Raw genomic sequence first — 15,614 nt, 5'->3', positions numbered from 1 at the left:
TAAAAACTTTATTTCAAACTGCTGCAACGGATACAGGTGACCACCGCTAAGGGGAGACACTGCTATATAGTCTATCCTCAGTGTGTGATCTGCAGCTCATATGCCTCGAACGGAATATGCTACTTACCAGTATGCATCTGTTCTTGGCATGTAGATCTGCAGAGTCACACACGCCCACCCGCCTCCCCGGGACCTGTATCTGTTCCAGCATTTGTCTTACTTAGACATTGCACATGGACATCCTTTCTTTTCATTCCTATACACTCCATCTTTTCCCATCATGGCGAAAAACAATCTGACGATGGAGTGGATGCCCATGCGCACTGTTGTCCAGGGGAGGAGTCACCTATCTCGTGACCAAAGGCTTCTTCCGAAGACAACAACAACCTGCAATCATCCGAGCCCAACACCAGATGGCGATCTTATCCTCAGTGTGTGACTCTGCAGCTCTACATGCCAAGAACAGATGCATACTGGTAAGTAGCATATTCCCTATAAACCCCCCTGCCCAACCAGTCTGTAACAGAGGCTGGTACTCTGTGCCAGAGTGGGTGTTTGTCTTTGCTCCTCTGAGGGATTGTAAAGCGTTCTGTTCGGCCCAGGGAGCTTTATGTGAAAATATCACAAAAAACATACCCTTGGAAACTAACAAAACCACTGAAATGTACCAGTTATAGTTATCTCAATTAACTATAACTCGTGCCCTAAAGTAACTATAACTGGCTCCCCTACCATCAGTAGCGGCTCGTATCAGGTGAAAGTGGTGAGGTAGCATGGGGTGGGCAATAACAAAATAAAAAATAAAAGCAAAAAAATAACTTATGTTCCGCTGTTTTGCTTTCTGCTGTGCACAGGCTGAGGCTGCTAGACTCCCCTACAGCCAATTCAGATGCTGCATTCATGTTGGTACCCAGCCTGGGCCTGAGCGGGCTGGCTTTCTGCTCCAACATGGACTGGAAGGAGAGCCTGTGTCTGCAGTTCTCCAGCCGCCAATGCAGCTCGGGTTGGAGAGATGTCAGTGCGCATGTCGGTTTGGCCATCCTCAGACAGCCAGCCAAACAGACATGCGCACTGACATGCTCCTCCATGCTTCCAGTGCTCCGGTAAGTATGGCTCGCCCCCAAAACTCATCTGCGTGCAGAAAAAGAAAATCATAATAAAACTGTTTTATTATCATTTTACTTTGCAAACTTTTCTCTGCTGGCAGGGGACGACGCTGCCTGCCAAGCATAGTGTTATCAACAATGATGGCATTTCAGATGTGATTAGGAATGTTATAAATGTAGTCAATGAATATGTCATTAGTGATTTAATATGCAAGGGTAAAAGCAGTAGATGGCGAGGGTGCTTGTTAGAGTTACTTTAGGGTCCTTGTTATAGTTACTTGAGATAACTGTAACTAATGAAATCTGAAAGAAACATGTTAGTTATAGATTCCTTACCTTCGAATTACCCCCAGGTGTCAGACTGGATCCGCAAAGATTTTTCGTCAGCAGTACCTCTGCGCGTCGGAAGGTGGCATCGGTCGGCTCCGTCGTCATGGTCGCCGGAATGATGTCGCGGCAGCTACTTTGACGTTGCCCTCGCGCGTTGACGTCAGTTCTTTCTTTTTCCGCACCAGCAGGCGCAGATCAGGGAAGAGCGGTACCTCAATCATTTTTTGACTATCTTTTTCTCAACTTTTGTTGACTTCTTTTTTCGAGTCTTTGACTCCGAACATGTGCACGAGGGATGCCCGGTTTTAAGGCCTGCGGTTCCTGTCATCGCATGATATCAATGACGGATCCACAACACGTGTGGCTTTTTTTACCTGGAGCGGGACCACGACCCCAAGTCGTGCTCCGAATGCCGGTCGATGGAGCTGAAGGCTTTGCTGGAGCGGTCCTGAAAGCTGCTTGAACACCGGCAGTCGGCTCCACGCTGTTCGAGGTCCCATCGAAAGGGAGGTCGAGGGACCGGTCACGGAGCCACCACCATTCCAGTTCGAAATCATCAAAGTCTTCGCATTCGGGGTCGGGTAACTCGAAGCATAAGAAGAAGTCAAAGAAGCACCGTCGCTCTTCGACTTCTCCTCGTCGGTCGGCCGATCCGACGAGGCTTGCTGGTGATGCCGCTCCCACGGCTGAGTCGACTCCAAGTTTCCCTCCTTTTCCGGGACCCGGAGCAACTCTTCTCAAACCCCCCCTCCCCCTTCCCCCCCCCCAGCTTCGTACTTTCTACGGGGCGATGCATGCCAACTTTGGGCAGACCGACCCCGTCGGCGTGCCTTCGGGCCCCGTGGACTCGGTTGGGGGGGCATAGGTCTTCACTGACGGCGGCTCCGGCACTGCATGCCCCCCTTGGGCCCAGGCCTGGATCGGGATTGGCGCCGGTTGAGCTTGTTACGCCTCCATCGGCGCCGCTTCCAACGGCACCACTACCGCGCTCGATGCCGGTCGGCCCCCCGGCCGGCGTCGGCCCCGGCCTCCATCTCGACGTGAGCACGGAGCTGGATCGGCATCATGCGACGCCAGATCCGGCGCCGGGTGGGGTTTTTGTGCCTCTGTTCACTCCTGGGGTCCCTTTTCTTCCACAATGACACCCAGAGGATGATGAGGAGCACTGGAAGGGGTCAGGTGACCATTTAACTGACCAGTTGGACTGTGAACAGGACTGGAGAGAGGAACTGGGGATAGCAGTGGTTTGGACACCTCCCCTGACCTTGGCATGTTGTTTCCTCCTACCGTGGCTACGGAGGAGGGAGCCTCACACGCAGTGGTGTTGCGTAGGGCGGCCAAGGCTCTCAACCTCGAGCTTCCTACGGTGGCGGTCAGGACTAACCTCCTGACTGAGATGCTTCAATCGGCTGCGAGCTCTTCGGAGCCCCTGCTGCCGTTTAATGAGGCCCATCACAGACGTCCTTTTGAGCACGTGGTCCAGGCCCAACACAGGGGCTCCTGTGGACAGGATGATTGTCCGGCGCCACCGCCTGGGTCTGGGCGACCCCACTTTCCTCTCCCAACATTCCACCCCGGAGAGCTTGGTAGTCCAAGCTTCCACTTTCAAGAGCGCCTTCCCTACCGCTCCACTGGAAAGGGAATCCAAGAAGCTGGACCACCTTGGCAAGAAAATGTTCTCTTCGGCCAGCTTAGGATGGCGATCCCTAACACCGCATGTCTTTTGGGCCGTTATTTCCACTCAATGTGGGATACGGTGGCGCAAGTGCTGCCTCAGTGTCCGGAGGAGGCCCGGGCAGTGCTCTCCCAAGCTGTTGCCGCCAGGAGAGATGCAGCAAAATTTACGATACGTTGTGGGCTGGACACCGCCGAATCTCTGGGCAGGACCATTTCAACATCTGTAGCGCTTCGTCACTACGCCTGGATGAGGCCCACTGACTTTTCAGAGGATGTCCAGAACACCTTGATGGACATGCCCTTTGATGGCCATCACCTTTTTGGCGACCAAGCAGACAACGCCCTAGAGCGCTTTAAGGACTCACAGGCTACGGCAAAGTCCTTGGGCCTCTCCACCCATCCGTCGCAGTCTGCTTTTCGCCCCTTTCATGGCTACGGAAGGGTGCCCCACTATGTCCCACCCAGAGCCACAGGCCGCAGCAAGTTACCCAACCTTCGCGCGGCCGGGGACGTGGGAACCAACGCTGTGGTTCAGGGGGCCAGCGTGCGGGCCAGTCCACAACCCCGCCTCTGCAGCAGCCTCCAAACCCTCCTAGTCTGACCTTTCAGGCCCATCAAACGCCAGTGGGTGGCAGTATTCGGCATCACCTCCCCCACTGGCGCACCAACATGTCGGTCAGGTGGGTTTTGCAAATAGTCTGAAGGGGCTACTCCCTCCCCTTCGAGACTACCCCTCCAGCCATGCCACCAAGATACCACCGCATGTCGGAGGATCACCTGGCCCTTCTCCAGCAGGAAGTTACGGCTCTCTTGGCCAAGGGAGCCATCGAGTGCTCTCTTGTCCCAGAAGTAGGTTGTGGTTGTTACTCCCACTACTTTCTGGTCCCCAAGAAGGACAAGGGCCTGCGTCCTATCTTGGACCTCAGGGACATCAATCGCTTCCTCCGGAAGGAGAAGTTCAAGATGTTGACGCTTGCTCAGGTCTTGTCTGCTCTCGACTCGGAAGACTGGATGGTAGTGTTGGACTTTCAGGACGCTTATTTTCACATTCTAGTCCTGCCGGCCCACCGGCGTTACCTACGGTTCACGGTAGGCCACGAGCACTTTCAGTTTACCGTGCTCCCCTTTGGCCTTACCAGCGCCCTTCGGGTGTTCACGAAAGTGATGGTGGTGGTAGCAGCTCATCTGTGCAGATCAGGGTTTCAGTCTTCCCCTATCTCGACGACTGGCTGTTGAAGGAGGGTTCACCCCAGGCAGTCGTCTCCCACCTCCAGACTACGGCCGACCTCCTGCATTCACTGGGGTTCTCCATCAATGTGACAAAGTCGCACCTGATTCCCTCTCAGAAGCTCCACTTCACCGGAGAGGTTCTGGACACGACGTGGTTTTGGGTCTATCCTCCCGAACAGCGAGTCCGAGATATTCTGGCTATGAGTCTGATCTTTCAGCCTCTATCCAAGGTTTCGGTCAGAATGACTCTGAGGCTGCTGAGCCTCATGGACTCCTGCATCCTGCTGGTAGATCATGTCCGGTGGCATATGTGGGCTCTGCAGTGCGACCTGAAGTTCCAGTGGGCGCAGTATCAGGGAAATCTGTCCAATTGCGTCCAGATCTCGGAGGGCACTGCATGACAACTGCAGGGGTGGCTCACAAAACAGGATTGGGTCAATGGCAGATCCCTCTCCCTTTCCCAACCAGACCACACTGTGGTGACAGACGCATCCCTTCTGGGATGGGGCGGCCACATGGGAGAAGCGGAGATCAGAGACCTCTGGTCTCTGGCGGAGTCCGGGCTTCACATCAACCTTCTGGAGCTCCGGGCGATTCGTCTTGCACTGAAAGCATTCCTTCCCTCTGTCTGGGGAAGAGTAGTGCAGGTGTTCACGGACAACACCACCGCCATGTGGTACTGCACCAAACCAGACGGCATGGAGTCGTGGACCCCATGTCAGGAGGCCCTCCGTCTCTGGAGATGGCTGGAACATCAGGGCATTTCCCTGGTGGTTCAACACCTGGCAGGTTCTCTGAACACCAGGGCGGATGAGCTTCGCCGCGGGTGTATGATGGATCACGAATAGCGTCTTAACTCCGAGGTGGTGCAAGGTGTCTTTCGATAGTGGGGAGAGCCTTGGTTAGATCTATTCGCCACCAAAAAGAACGCGCAATGTCAGCAATTCTGCGCATTGGAATTTCCAAGGCGGCACTCGCTAGGCGACGCTTTTCGTCGCAAGTGGAGTTGCGGTCTTCCATATTCCTTTCTGCCTATACCACTTTTGCCCAGAGTGCTGAAGAAGATCAAGTGCGACCGGGCCCAAGTCATTCTTGTGGCTCTGGATTGGGCATGAAGAGTCTGGTATCCCGAGCTGCTACACATGGCCATCGATCCTCCGATCAGATTGCCTCTTCAGGAGGATCTTCTGTCGCAGCAGCAGGGGACGGTCCACCACCCAAACCTGACCAGTCTCCACCTCCTTGCGTGGAGATGGAGCGGCGGCAGTTGACGTCTTTCGACCTGCCTCCTGAAGTCTGTGATGTAATCTTGGCAGCCAGGCTTCCCTCCACTAAGACGGTATACGCCTGCCGGTGAAACAAATTTGTCGCATGGTGCACAGCAAAGGCTGTGGATCCCCTTTCTGCCCCTCTTTCTGAAGATCTCTCGTTCCATCTCTTTTTAGCCTAGCAGAGCTCTGCTCTGGGCACTGTCAAGGGCTATCTTTCAGCCATCTCTGCCTTCCATTGGCTGCCAGATCAGCCTTCTCTTCTCAAGTCCCCGGTAGTTAACCGTTTCTTAAAAGGCTTAACACATTTTTTACCTCCAATCCCGTTCGTTATACCTCAGTGGGACTTGAATCTTGTTCTAACTTATTTAATGTGCGCTCCCTTTGAGCCGCTTCATAACTGTCCCTTACGTCTCTTGACTCTTAAGACTGCTTTCCTGGAAGCCATCACTTCTGCTAGAAGGGTGAGTGAGCTCCAGGCTCTTTCTTTAAAACCTCTTTTCCTGTCTGTTCATCCGGACAAGGTGGTTCTCTGGACCCGTCCATCCTTCCTCCCATAGGTGGTCACTGCCTTCCACATCGGGCAGACCATTACTTTGCCAACCTTCTTTCCGCCTCCGCATCCTTCGAAGGAGGAAGAGAGGCTCCACCGTCTGGACCCAAAACGTGCACTCTCCTTCTATCTGGATCGCACAAAACAGTTCTGGGTGGATGATCAACTTTTTGTTGGTTACATGGGTGCAAAGAAGGGTCGGGCCGTACACAAACGCACCATTTCTCAATGGGTCGTGTTGTGTATTAAGGCTTGTTACTCTCTGGCTAAAAATGAGCCTCCAGTTGGGCTACGCGCTCACTCCACCAGGGCGACTGCAGCCACTACTGCCTTGGGAAAAGGAGTTCCTCTGAATGACATCTGTCAGGCGGCCACGTGGGCATCGCTGCACACGTTCACCAAACACTACTGCCTAGATAGCCAAGTCCGGAGAGACGGCTTATTTGTCCGTTCTGTTCTCCAGTACTTTCTGGTGTGATCTTGGTTCACAGACCCACCGCCGGGGTCGGTATTGCTGGGGTATCTATTCTAAGGTAAGGAATCTATAACTAACGTGTTTGTTTCAGATGCACAAGTTACTTATCTTCGGTAACGATATATCTGTAAGAAACATTAGGTTCGAGGCATGTGGGCTGCTGAATTCATATCTGTGCATAGATCGCCGCCTAGTGTTGGGTCCGGATGATTGCACATTGTTGTCCTGGAAGAGTCTTCGAAGTATCACGAGATAGGTGGCTCCTCCCCTGGACTACAGTGCGCATGGGCATCCTCTCCATCCTTAGATTGTTTTTTTCCGCCATTGGGTTCGGATGTGCTTATCTTAGCTCAAGTTAGGAAACTTTAGTTTAAGGCCAAAAGGCCTTTAGTTCTCGTCGGTACTGTTCCCGTTCGGTATCGACCAGTTTCTTTAGTGTTTTTTAGCACCTTCTTCAAGCTTTTCGGATCCGCTTTGGTCCGAACATCGAACTTCGATCGACGATGGAATCGAGGACTCCCTTCAAGAGATGTCCTTTATGCCACACGAAATACCCCCACATCGACGTCCATCCGGTATGCAACAAATGTCTCTCACCGGATCACGATGAGTCGAAATGTATGGCCTGCGCCCAGTTCCGCTCGAAGAAGACTCTCCGGAATCGACGGGCAGCGAGATTGGAGGCGCAGCAATCGGCGCCTGCCCCGGCCAACATCTTTAGCACCGAGGACGAACACGCCGAGAGCGTAGAAGACGTAGACTCCAGCCACGCTTCCGAACACGACTCCCGATCGGAAGACGACGATGAGGTGATCTTTGAGGGCGAAGACGTCGTCGAAGAGGTAGGAGACTACGATGAGGCCCTTGGGGCCGAGGAAGATAGCTCCAGCGAAGAGCTTGGCCAACCCGTCGATACGGAGGCCGAGAAACTAAGTCGTCATAAGGCTCAGGTCGAGGGATCGCCTGCGGGCCTTACCCAAGATCGATCACACGGTTCTTCGGCCCCGCCTCAAGGCCCGGCCTCGAACATTCCACAGGAGCCATTATTATCGAAGACGACTGGATTCCCTTCAGTGAAACCGAAACCGTCCATCGCACCGGTTCCATCTAAAGCGAAAGTGAAACAGGTTGCGATCGGCTCGAAGGCCTCGAAGACCTCCACTCCTTCGACGCCGGCAAAGGTCATCGGCACCGACCGCGCCAAAAGAGATTTCGGTGCCGAGCTCACCGCAACGGGTCCGGGCGCCGAGCCGAAGAAGAAGGCCCTCGGTCCCCACACGGCGCCTCGGCCTATGGCACCGAAGATTACGGCCCAACCCACCAAGGGCAAGGTGGCCGACCCGTCTGCGTCGACGTCGAAGACGGCGGCTCTGCCAAGTCATCGACTCCGACGAGCGTCGATGATACCACCTACCCTGGGGATATCGATCCTGATGATCACTTGCAAGACCCAGATCAGGCATGGGATGACCCCACAAACCAGGGTAACGCACCAGATACTCCTGACACGCAGCTTTACAATATAAAGACATCTCCCACGGAGGACACTGCTGCCTTTAATGCCCTCATAGAACGGGCTGCTGCCAATCATGGAGTGGAACTCCATTCTGAGACTGTAGAAGAAGACTTCTTAGTGGACACTTTCGCCTCCTCGGAGAAAACCGTCAAAACTCTGCCAATGTTCTAAAACCTGCAAAAGACATTTTTAAAGAAACAACCAGGGCACGGGTGCTGAACCCCAGAATCGAAAAGAAATACAAGCCTGCACCCGGAGACCCTATGTACATTAGGGGTTAGTTACCTTTAGACTCCATGGTTGTTGCTAATGCTCGCAAATGAGCCCACTCACAAACAACGGGTGATGCTCCTCCCCCCGACAAGGAGTCCAAAGTGCTGGAGACATCAGGCAAACGAATAGCAGCGCAAGTGGCAAACATCTGGCGCATTGCCAACACACAGGCACTCCTGGCCCGTTATGATAGGTCCCACTACGACACACTAGAATCACTGCTACAACATTTGCCAGATGAATACAAAGAGGCAGCGGAGCTCCTTATCAGAGAGGGACAACTCCTTACCAATGCGTCCATCAAATGCGCACTGGATGCAGCAGACACTGCAGCAAGGGCGATCAACACAAGCGTCATGCTAAGGAGGCACGCATGGTTGAGAATCACAGGCTTCAAGCCTGAGATTCAGAACAATATCTTAAATCAACCCGTCAACCCAGACTATTTATTTGGCCCTGAAGTTGACACTACCCTCGAAAAAATTAAGAAAGACACTGAAACTGCAAAATCAATGGGGGCTCTGCAGTCGCAGCAGTTTCGTAGTGGCTCCTTTCGTCGCCCCGGGAATAGAGGAGCAGCTAGAGGTCAGGGGTCCCAGCAGCAGTACAACAAAGGGGGCACACAAAGTAACTATGATAAAACCACCAGAGGTGGATATCGTGGATCCAGCACCAAAGGCAGAGGACGTGGGTACGGCAACACCAGGTCCTCCCCCAAAAACAAACAGTGACGCCTTCTCCCTGCCCCCCGATCACATAACACCTGTCGGGGGGAGACTCCAGCAGTTCCTGTCAGTCTGGGAAACCATCACCACAGACAGGTGGGTCAGGGACATTATCCAGTACGGTTACTGTCTCGAATTAACGTCCACTCCACCCAACATACCGCCAAAGCACCGTCCTATGTCCGTAGAGCACTTGGCATTATTGCAGCAGGAGGTACTAAGTATGCTGCAAAAAGGTGCAATAGAAGTCGTGCCCGTCAACCAACAAGGGACAGGGGTGTACTCTCTGTACTTCTTAATCCCAAAAAAGGACGGTTCACTCAGACCTATACTAGACCTGAGACCCCTGAACCACTACATTCTATCTGAGCATTTCCATATGCTCACCCTACAGCAGGTTCTACCGCTACTCAGTCAGGGAGACTTCCTAGCCACACTGGACTTGAAAGATGCGTATTTCCACATACCCATACACCCATCACACAGAAAATATCTCAGGTTCACTATTCAGGGGCATCACTATCAGTTCAAAGTTCTCCCCTTCGGAGTAACAACGGCACCCAGGGTCTTTACCAAGTGCCTAGCAACAGTGGCTGCACATCTACGGAGACAGCACATTCACGTCTTCCCTTCCCTGGACGACTGGCTTGTTCAGGCAAAGTCAGCCCAGCAATGTGCCAGCCACATGTCCCTCACCATTCACCTTCTTCACAGTCTGGGATTCTCACTAAATTACCCAAAATAACATCTCCAACCCGCACACGTACGACAGTACCTGGGCACGACCATAAACACTCTGGCAGCCACAGCTCAGCCAAATTTAGTGAGGATCAACAGCATCCAACTGCTGTCTCATCTGGCTCAGAGCATGTGGAAGTGGGCCATTCAGAGGAACATATTCCTCATGGCGGAACACCTCCCGGGCAAGGACAACCAGATGGCGGATCTGCTCAGCAGACACAGCCACCAGATGCACGAGTGGGAGCTACATCCGTCAGTACTCCAACCGTACTTCCAACAGTGGGGTCATCCAGAGATAGACCTATTCGCCACAAACGAAAACGCAAAATGCCAAAGCTTTGCCGCCAGGTTCCCACATCCGCAGTCACAGGGCAATGCGATATGGATGAACTGGTCCGGCAGATTTGCGTACGCTTTTCCCCCAGCCCCATTAATACCGCTAGTGGCATGGCACGCAAACTGCGACAACACTCACTGACACTCATCCTAGTTGCTCCCACATGGGCACGCCAACCATGGTACACCACCTTTCTAGAACTTTCCGTGGTGCCGCATCAAAGGCTGCGGATCAAACCCGCACTTTTAACGCAGAACCATGGCGAAATTCAGCACCCAGATCCGCAACAGCTGAACCTGGCAATCTGGCTCCTGAAGTCTTAGAGTTTGGCTACCTAAACCTGCCACCTGAATGTATGGACATCATCAAGGAGGCCAGAAGACCCACTACCAGAGCTTGCTATGCGGCTAAATGGAAGAGGTTTGTCATTTACTGCAACAACAATGACATTAACCCGCTGGACGCATCCATTCAAAACATCATCTGGTACCTCTTACACTTATACCGATGCAATCTGGCATACAACTCCATACGTATCCATTTAACCGCGATAGCAGCCTATCTTCAAAACAGGCAGGACCTCTCTTTATTCAGAGTGCCTGCCATCAAAGCCTTCTTGGAGGGACTCAAGCGAGTAATTCCCCCAAGCCACCCACTGGCACCGGTGTGGAACCTCAATGTGGTCCTCACCAGATTAATGGGTCCACCTTTTGAACCTCTCCATTCATGTGAGATTCAATTCCTCACCTGGAAAGTAGCTTTCTTAGTGGCAATCACTTCGTTAAGAAGAGTTAGTGAACTCCAGGCACTAACCATTCAAGAGCCATTCATACAGGTTCACGCAAACAGAGTTGTACTACGTACCAACCCCAAATTCATGCCCAAAGTGATATCGCAGTTCCACATGAATCAAACTATTGAACTGCCTGTTTTCTTTCCAAGTCCACAAAATGTCACAGAGAGAATGCTCCATACACTAGATGTAAAGAGGGCCCTCATGTACTATATAGACAGAACTAAGGATTTTAGGAAAACAAAACAACTTTTCGTTGCCTTTTCTCCACAACACAAGGGCAACGCCATTTCCAAAGCAAGGTTAGCCAGATGGATCGTTAAATGTATTCAAATTTGCTACCAAAAAGCTAAACGCACATTAACGATTCCCCCACGAGCCCACTCAACACGAAAGTTAGGGGCGTCCATGGCTTTCCTAGGAAACATTCCTTTACAGGAAATATGTAGAGCAGCCACATGGTCCACTATACATACATTTACCAAACACTACTGTGTAGATGTACACTCAAAACAGCAGGCAGCTGTAGGACAGGCTGTTCTCAAAACTCTTTTTCAGACTGCTGCAGCTGGCACGGGCAGCCGCCGCTAATGGAGGGACTGCTATATAATCTATGCACAGATATGAATTCAGCAGCCCACATGCCTCGAACTGAATATGCTACTTACCAGTATGCATCTGTTCTTGGCATGTAGGGCTGCTGACATTCATATCGCCCACCCTCCTCCCCGGCGCCTGTAGCAGCTGCAGCACTCAGAATTACTGTATAGCATGGTCATCACTTACTGTATCTACTCCATCACTGCCACAATGGCGAAAAACAATCTAAGGATGGAGAGGATGCCCATGCGCACTGTAGTCCAGGGGAGGAGCCACCTATCTCGTGATACTTCGAAGACTCTTCCAGGACAACAATGTGCAATCATCCGGACCCAACACTAGGCGGCGATCTATGCACAGATATGAATGTCAGCAGCCCTACATGCCAAGAACAGATGCATACTGGTAAGTAGCATATTCATTAGTTATAGATTCCTTACCCCCCCACCCATTCTCCCCGTTCTGCAAACTGATTTCTAGGGTTAAGGACATCTTTTCAGGGCCCTAGTTTTATGCACTAGTGGTCAGTGTCTTGCATGTGCAGAACTGACGTCAGCACGCGAGGGTGGTGTCTAAGTAGCTGCCGCGACGTCATTCTGGCAACCACGACAGACGCGGAGCCGACTGACGCCACCCTCGGAGCTGACCGACGCCACCTTCCGACGCGCAGAGGTTCTGCTGACGAAAAAACTTTCCGGCTCCAGTCTGACGTCTGGGGGTAATTCTACGGTAAGGAATCTATAACTATCTAATGTTTCTACAGATATATTGTTACCGAAGGTAAGGTAAGTAACTTGTGCTTTCAGTGGTTTTGTTAGTTTCAAATGGTATGTTTTATGTGACATTTTCACCTAACTATAACATGCCTTGAGCATTTACATTTTTTCAATGAGAATAAATGTGTGTGCACGCGTGCGTGTGTGTGTGTATATACACACACACACACACTTTTTTATAGGATGGTAGAGATCTCCACATATTTGTGGCAAGTTAATAGTAGTAACTTTTTACTTGTAAACCTGTTGAAGGCTGATCCTCTCCAGAATTGAAGGGGTGGAACAATGTAAGTATACACCTGGGTGTGAATGTACTCAGCGAATAGCTGAAACGTGTGGATTTATACCTAGGTGTAATAGTAAATATACACATTATATTTACCTTTATGAATAGGCCCTTGAGGGAGTAAGCTAAAATTTGTATTTTACTCTCCTTTAAAGCATAAACATAATACAGCAAATAAAAGAAGTCACTCAAGATATATATTTTAGAGCTATCTGAGCTATTGCTAAATGTTATTAAATTAAAAGATGCCCAACTGTCTTCTTAAAAATAAATCCATAGGATTGTATTAATATCCACTTCCATTTTCAGTTCCAGAATCTTCTAAAATCTCAAAGAACAGATCACCATTTTTTTTCTTGGTGAAAGGTGGTAACCCTACGTTCTACTCTACGCAAAGCGAGTTATAATTGAACCAATTCATCCTGCAAAATGAATGGTCACCATTAGCTGTGATATTTGTTTTAGCTTTTCATCTTTTAATAGATTGAACCAAAGTGAATACGATTACAAAGTTTTATCATAATTTCTTCTAGTAAAGGAATAAGTTATTTGCCTATAGTATATTTCATAGTATGTTCATCAAATCCAGTACAAACCTCATTTGTGCTTCCTTCCAGGATTTTTGCCCCAAAGTGTGCAGTGTGTGGACAGCCCATCCTTCCTTCCACGGTGAGTTGGGTTCTGGGGTCAAGCAATGTAAATTTGTGTAAGTGCCCACCGTAGCCAGTTGTGAGCGAAGATCTCAGCAAGGGTCATTTGAGTAAACGCCATCTAGGTTAGCATCAATAGAGGATGATGAGCTGAGTTTCAGAAGAGGAAAATTGCACAGTTTAGTGTTGACTGAATAGCAAAATCTTACCTATGTGTCACCATGAAGAGGAGTGGGACTCCGCGTAGAATCCGTATCAACGAGAAGAATACATTATAGGATCAACAGGGAACAGAATAGCCCAGATTACCATCAGCAGTGGGGAAGGGAATGATGTTTGGTGGGAAGGGGGCATAGTTTAGTGTCCACTGAAGAGGAAGAACTTATCTTTGTGTCAGTGGAGTAGGATAGTCTAATCTAAAGTTGGCACTGGAAAAAGTAGTCAATTGCTCAGCTTGTTGTAATTCTCCATTAATTTGGTTAAAATCTATTAAATGTCTTCTAATTTTCCTTCCCCTTCCTTTGTGTGTCTGTGTCTAGACAATTAACTGAGATCCTGCTGAGTAAGAGAAATGGGATGGAGGGAGTCCACTTTAGCCCTACATGTTTGCCCTGAATCCACCCTTTGCCGGGCAGGCTGGAATATCTTATGTATGGACCCTACTTCCACTCTCCAGCCCCACCAAATCCCCATTTAGCACTGATACTCTCTTGGACTGATGGACAGAGACATAAAGAAAACAGCATACGAGAGATGTAAAGTAGAGGGAGAAAGTGATAGAGATGATGAAGATAGATATGTGAGTTAGGTAGAGAAGTAAAGGAAAAAAAGAACAGTGACATAGCCAGAAGGTAAGGCAAAGAAATGTAGATAGAGGAATATGTAGGTAGAGAAAGAGTGGAAGAGTAATAGATAAGGTTGTAAAGTGTGGTATAGCGGTCAGGCGAGATAGAGCTAGGGAGAAGGAAATAGAGATGCAGAGGAGTACCGTACTCCATGGGGTAAAGAAGAGCGAGAGATATTGTAGGAACAGAAGTGAATTAGAACGCAGTAAAGGCAGCATGAGGCAAACCTAGACAGAGCTTTGAAAAAGAAAGATGTGCAAGGTAGTGAGAAAGAGAAATGAGAAGAGAAATAGAAAAACAAAACATGTAAAGAGTGGTGGCTAAGAGAGAAATGTAGAGCGAGGGGTGAAGAACAGAAAGAAATGTGGTGTAAAGCGAAGAGAGGAAGTTGAAAGACATACGTGAAACACAGAAAGAAAAGTGAGGTTTATATAGAGGTAAAAAGTTGCGAGAGGAGGACATGGTGAGGTAGAGGGATCTGTTAAGAAAGAGGTTGAGGTGGATGATGTGAGTTGAAATGGAGAACAAGGTCCAGAGAGAGAGATGTGTTTCTGTGAGAGAGGAGTTGATGACAGACAAAGGGGGTTAGAGGTAGATAAATAAAGCTAGTCAGGAAGGAGTAAGATATTTAAAGAAGGGAAAGAAAGGGAACAGGGGTAGAACGATTGAGGGAAGGCGGAGAGACGAGGTTGTGTGCTACTGGTGTGGTAAATTAAGGTTAGGTAGTGAGAGAGAGTTGTGGGGTAGAAAGAGGTGAGGTAACAAGAGAGTTGTGAGGTAGAAAGAGAAAAGAGAGAGGTGAAGAGACAAAATGAATGAGGTAGCACTTATAGAGCGCCTGGTTACCCAAAGGCATCCCAGCGCTAATAGTTATGCAAATATCCAGTTAAAGACATATCAGGGAAAAGGAGAGTTTTTAGCTGCTTTCGAAAGTTCATGTAGTTTAATTGTGAACGAGTGTGGAGGGGGAGGTGGTTCCAGGTCTTGGCAACATTGTATGAGAAAAGGCGACCTCCACTTCTCATTCATTTAATTTTTGGAACTGTCATCAGATGTTTATTTTCTGATCTTAAAGCTCTTTTGGGCTGGTAGGGATGGATCATCGAACGAATCATCGGGGATCCTTTGCCGGAAAGTGCTTTATGTGCAATGCACATAGCTTTAAACTGAATCCTCTCCTGAATTGGGAGCCAATGTAGAAAGACAAGAGCAGGTTTGGCTGAAAGACATTTCTGGATATTTAGGAGCAATCGGGCTGCACAGTTTTGAACTGTCTGTTATATTTTGGTTGTAGAAAGTGGGGCTCCTAAATATAAAGCTTTAGCATAGTCAAGCCGTGACAAAATCAGTGCTTGAACTAGCAGCCTTCTAGCCATGAAAGGTAATAGGGGAAGGATTTTCCTGATCATCCTCAGAAAGCCATAGCAAGACCC

At 49.9% G+C, this 15,614-nt stretch overlaps 1 protein-coding gene across 1 annotated transcript in view; it reads left to right on the top strand.

The window, feature by feature from the left end:
* AJUBA (ajuba LIM protein) overlaps positions 1–15,614 on the top strand; it is a 241,080-nt gene that overhangs the window by 169,284 nt on the left and 56,182 nt on the right. The window contains exon 6 of the mRNA XM_085650699.1: positions 13,304–13,355. Coding sequence (XP_085506825.1) covers positions 13,304–13,355 — 52 coding nt within the window. The remainder of the gene's footprint in view (positions 1–13,303; positions 13,356–15,614) is intronic.

Source organism: Triturus cristatus, chromosome 1_1 (genome assembly GCF_964204655.1).
Source record: "Triturus cristatus chromosome 1_1, aTriCri1.1, whole genome shotgun sequence".
NCBI classification, from domain to species: Eukaryota; Metazoa; Chordata; class Amphibia; order Caudata; family Salamandridae; genus Triturus; species Triturus cristatus.
The sequence above is the reverse complement of the archived record's forward strand: the minus strand, read 5'-3'. Positions and strand labels throughout refer to the sequence as shown.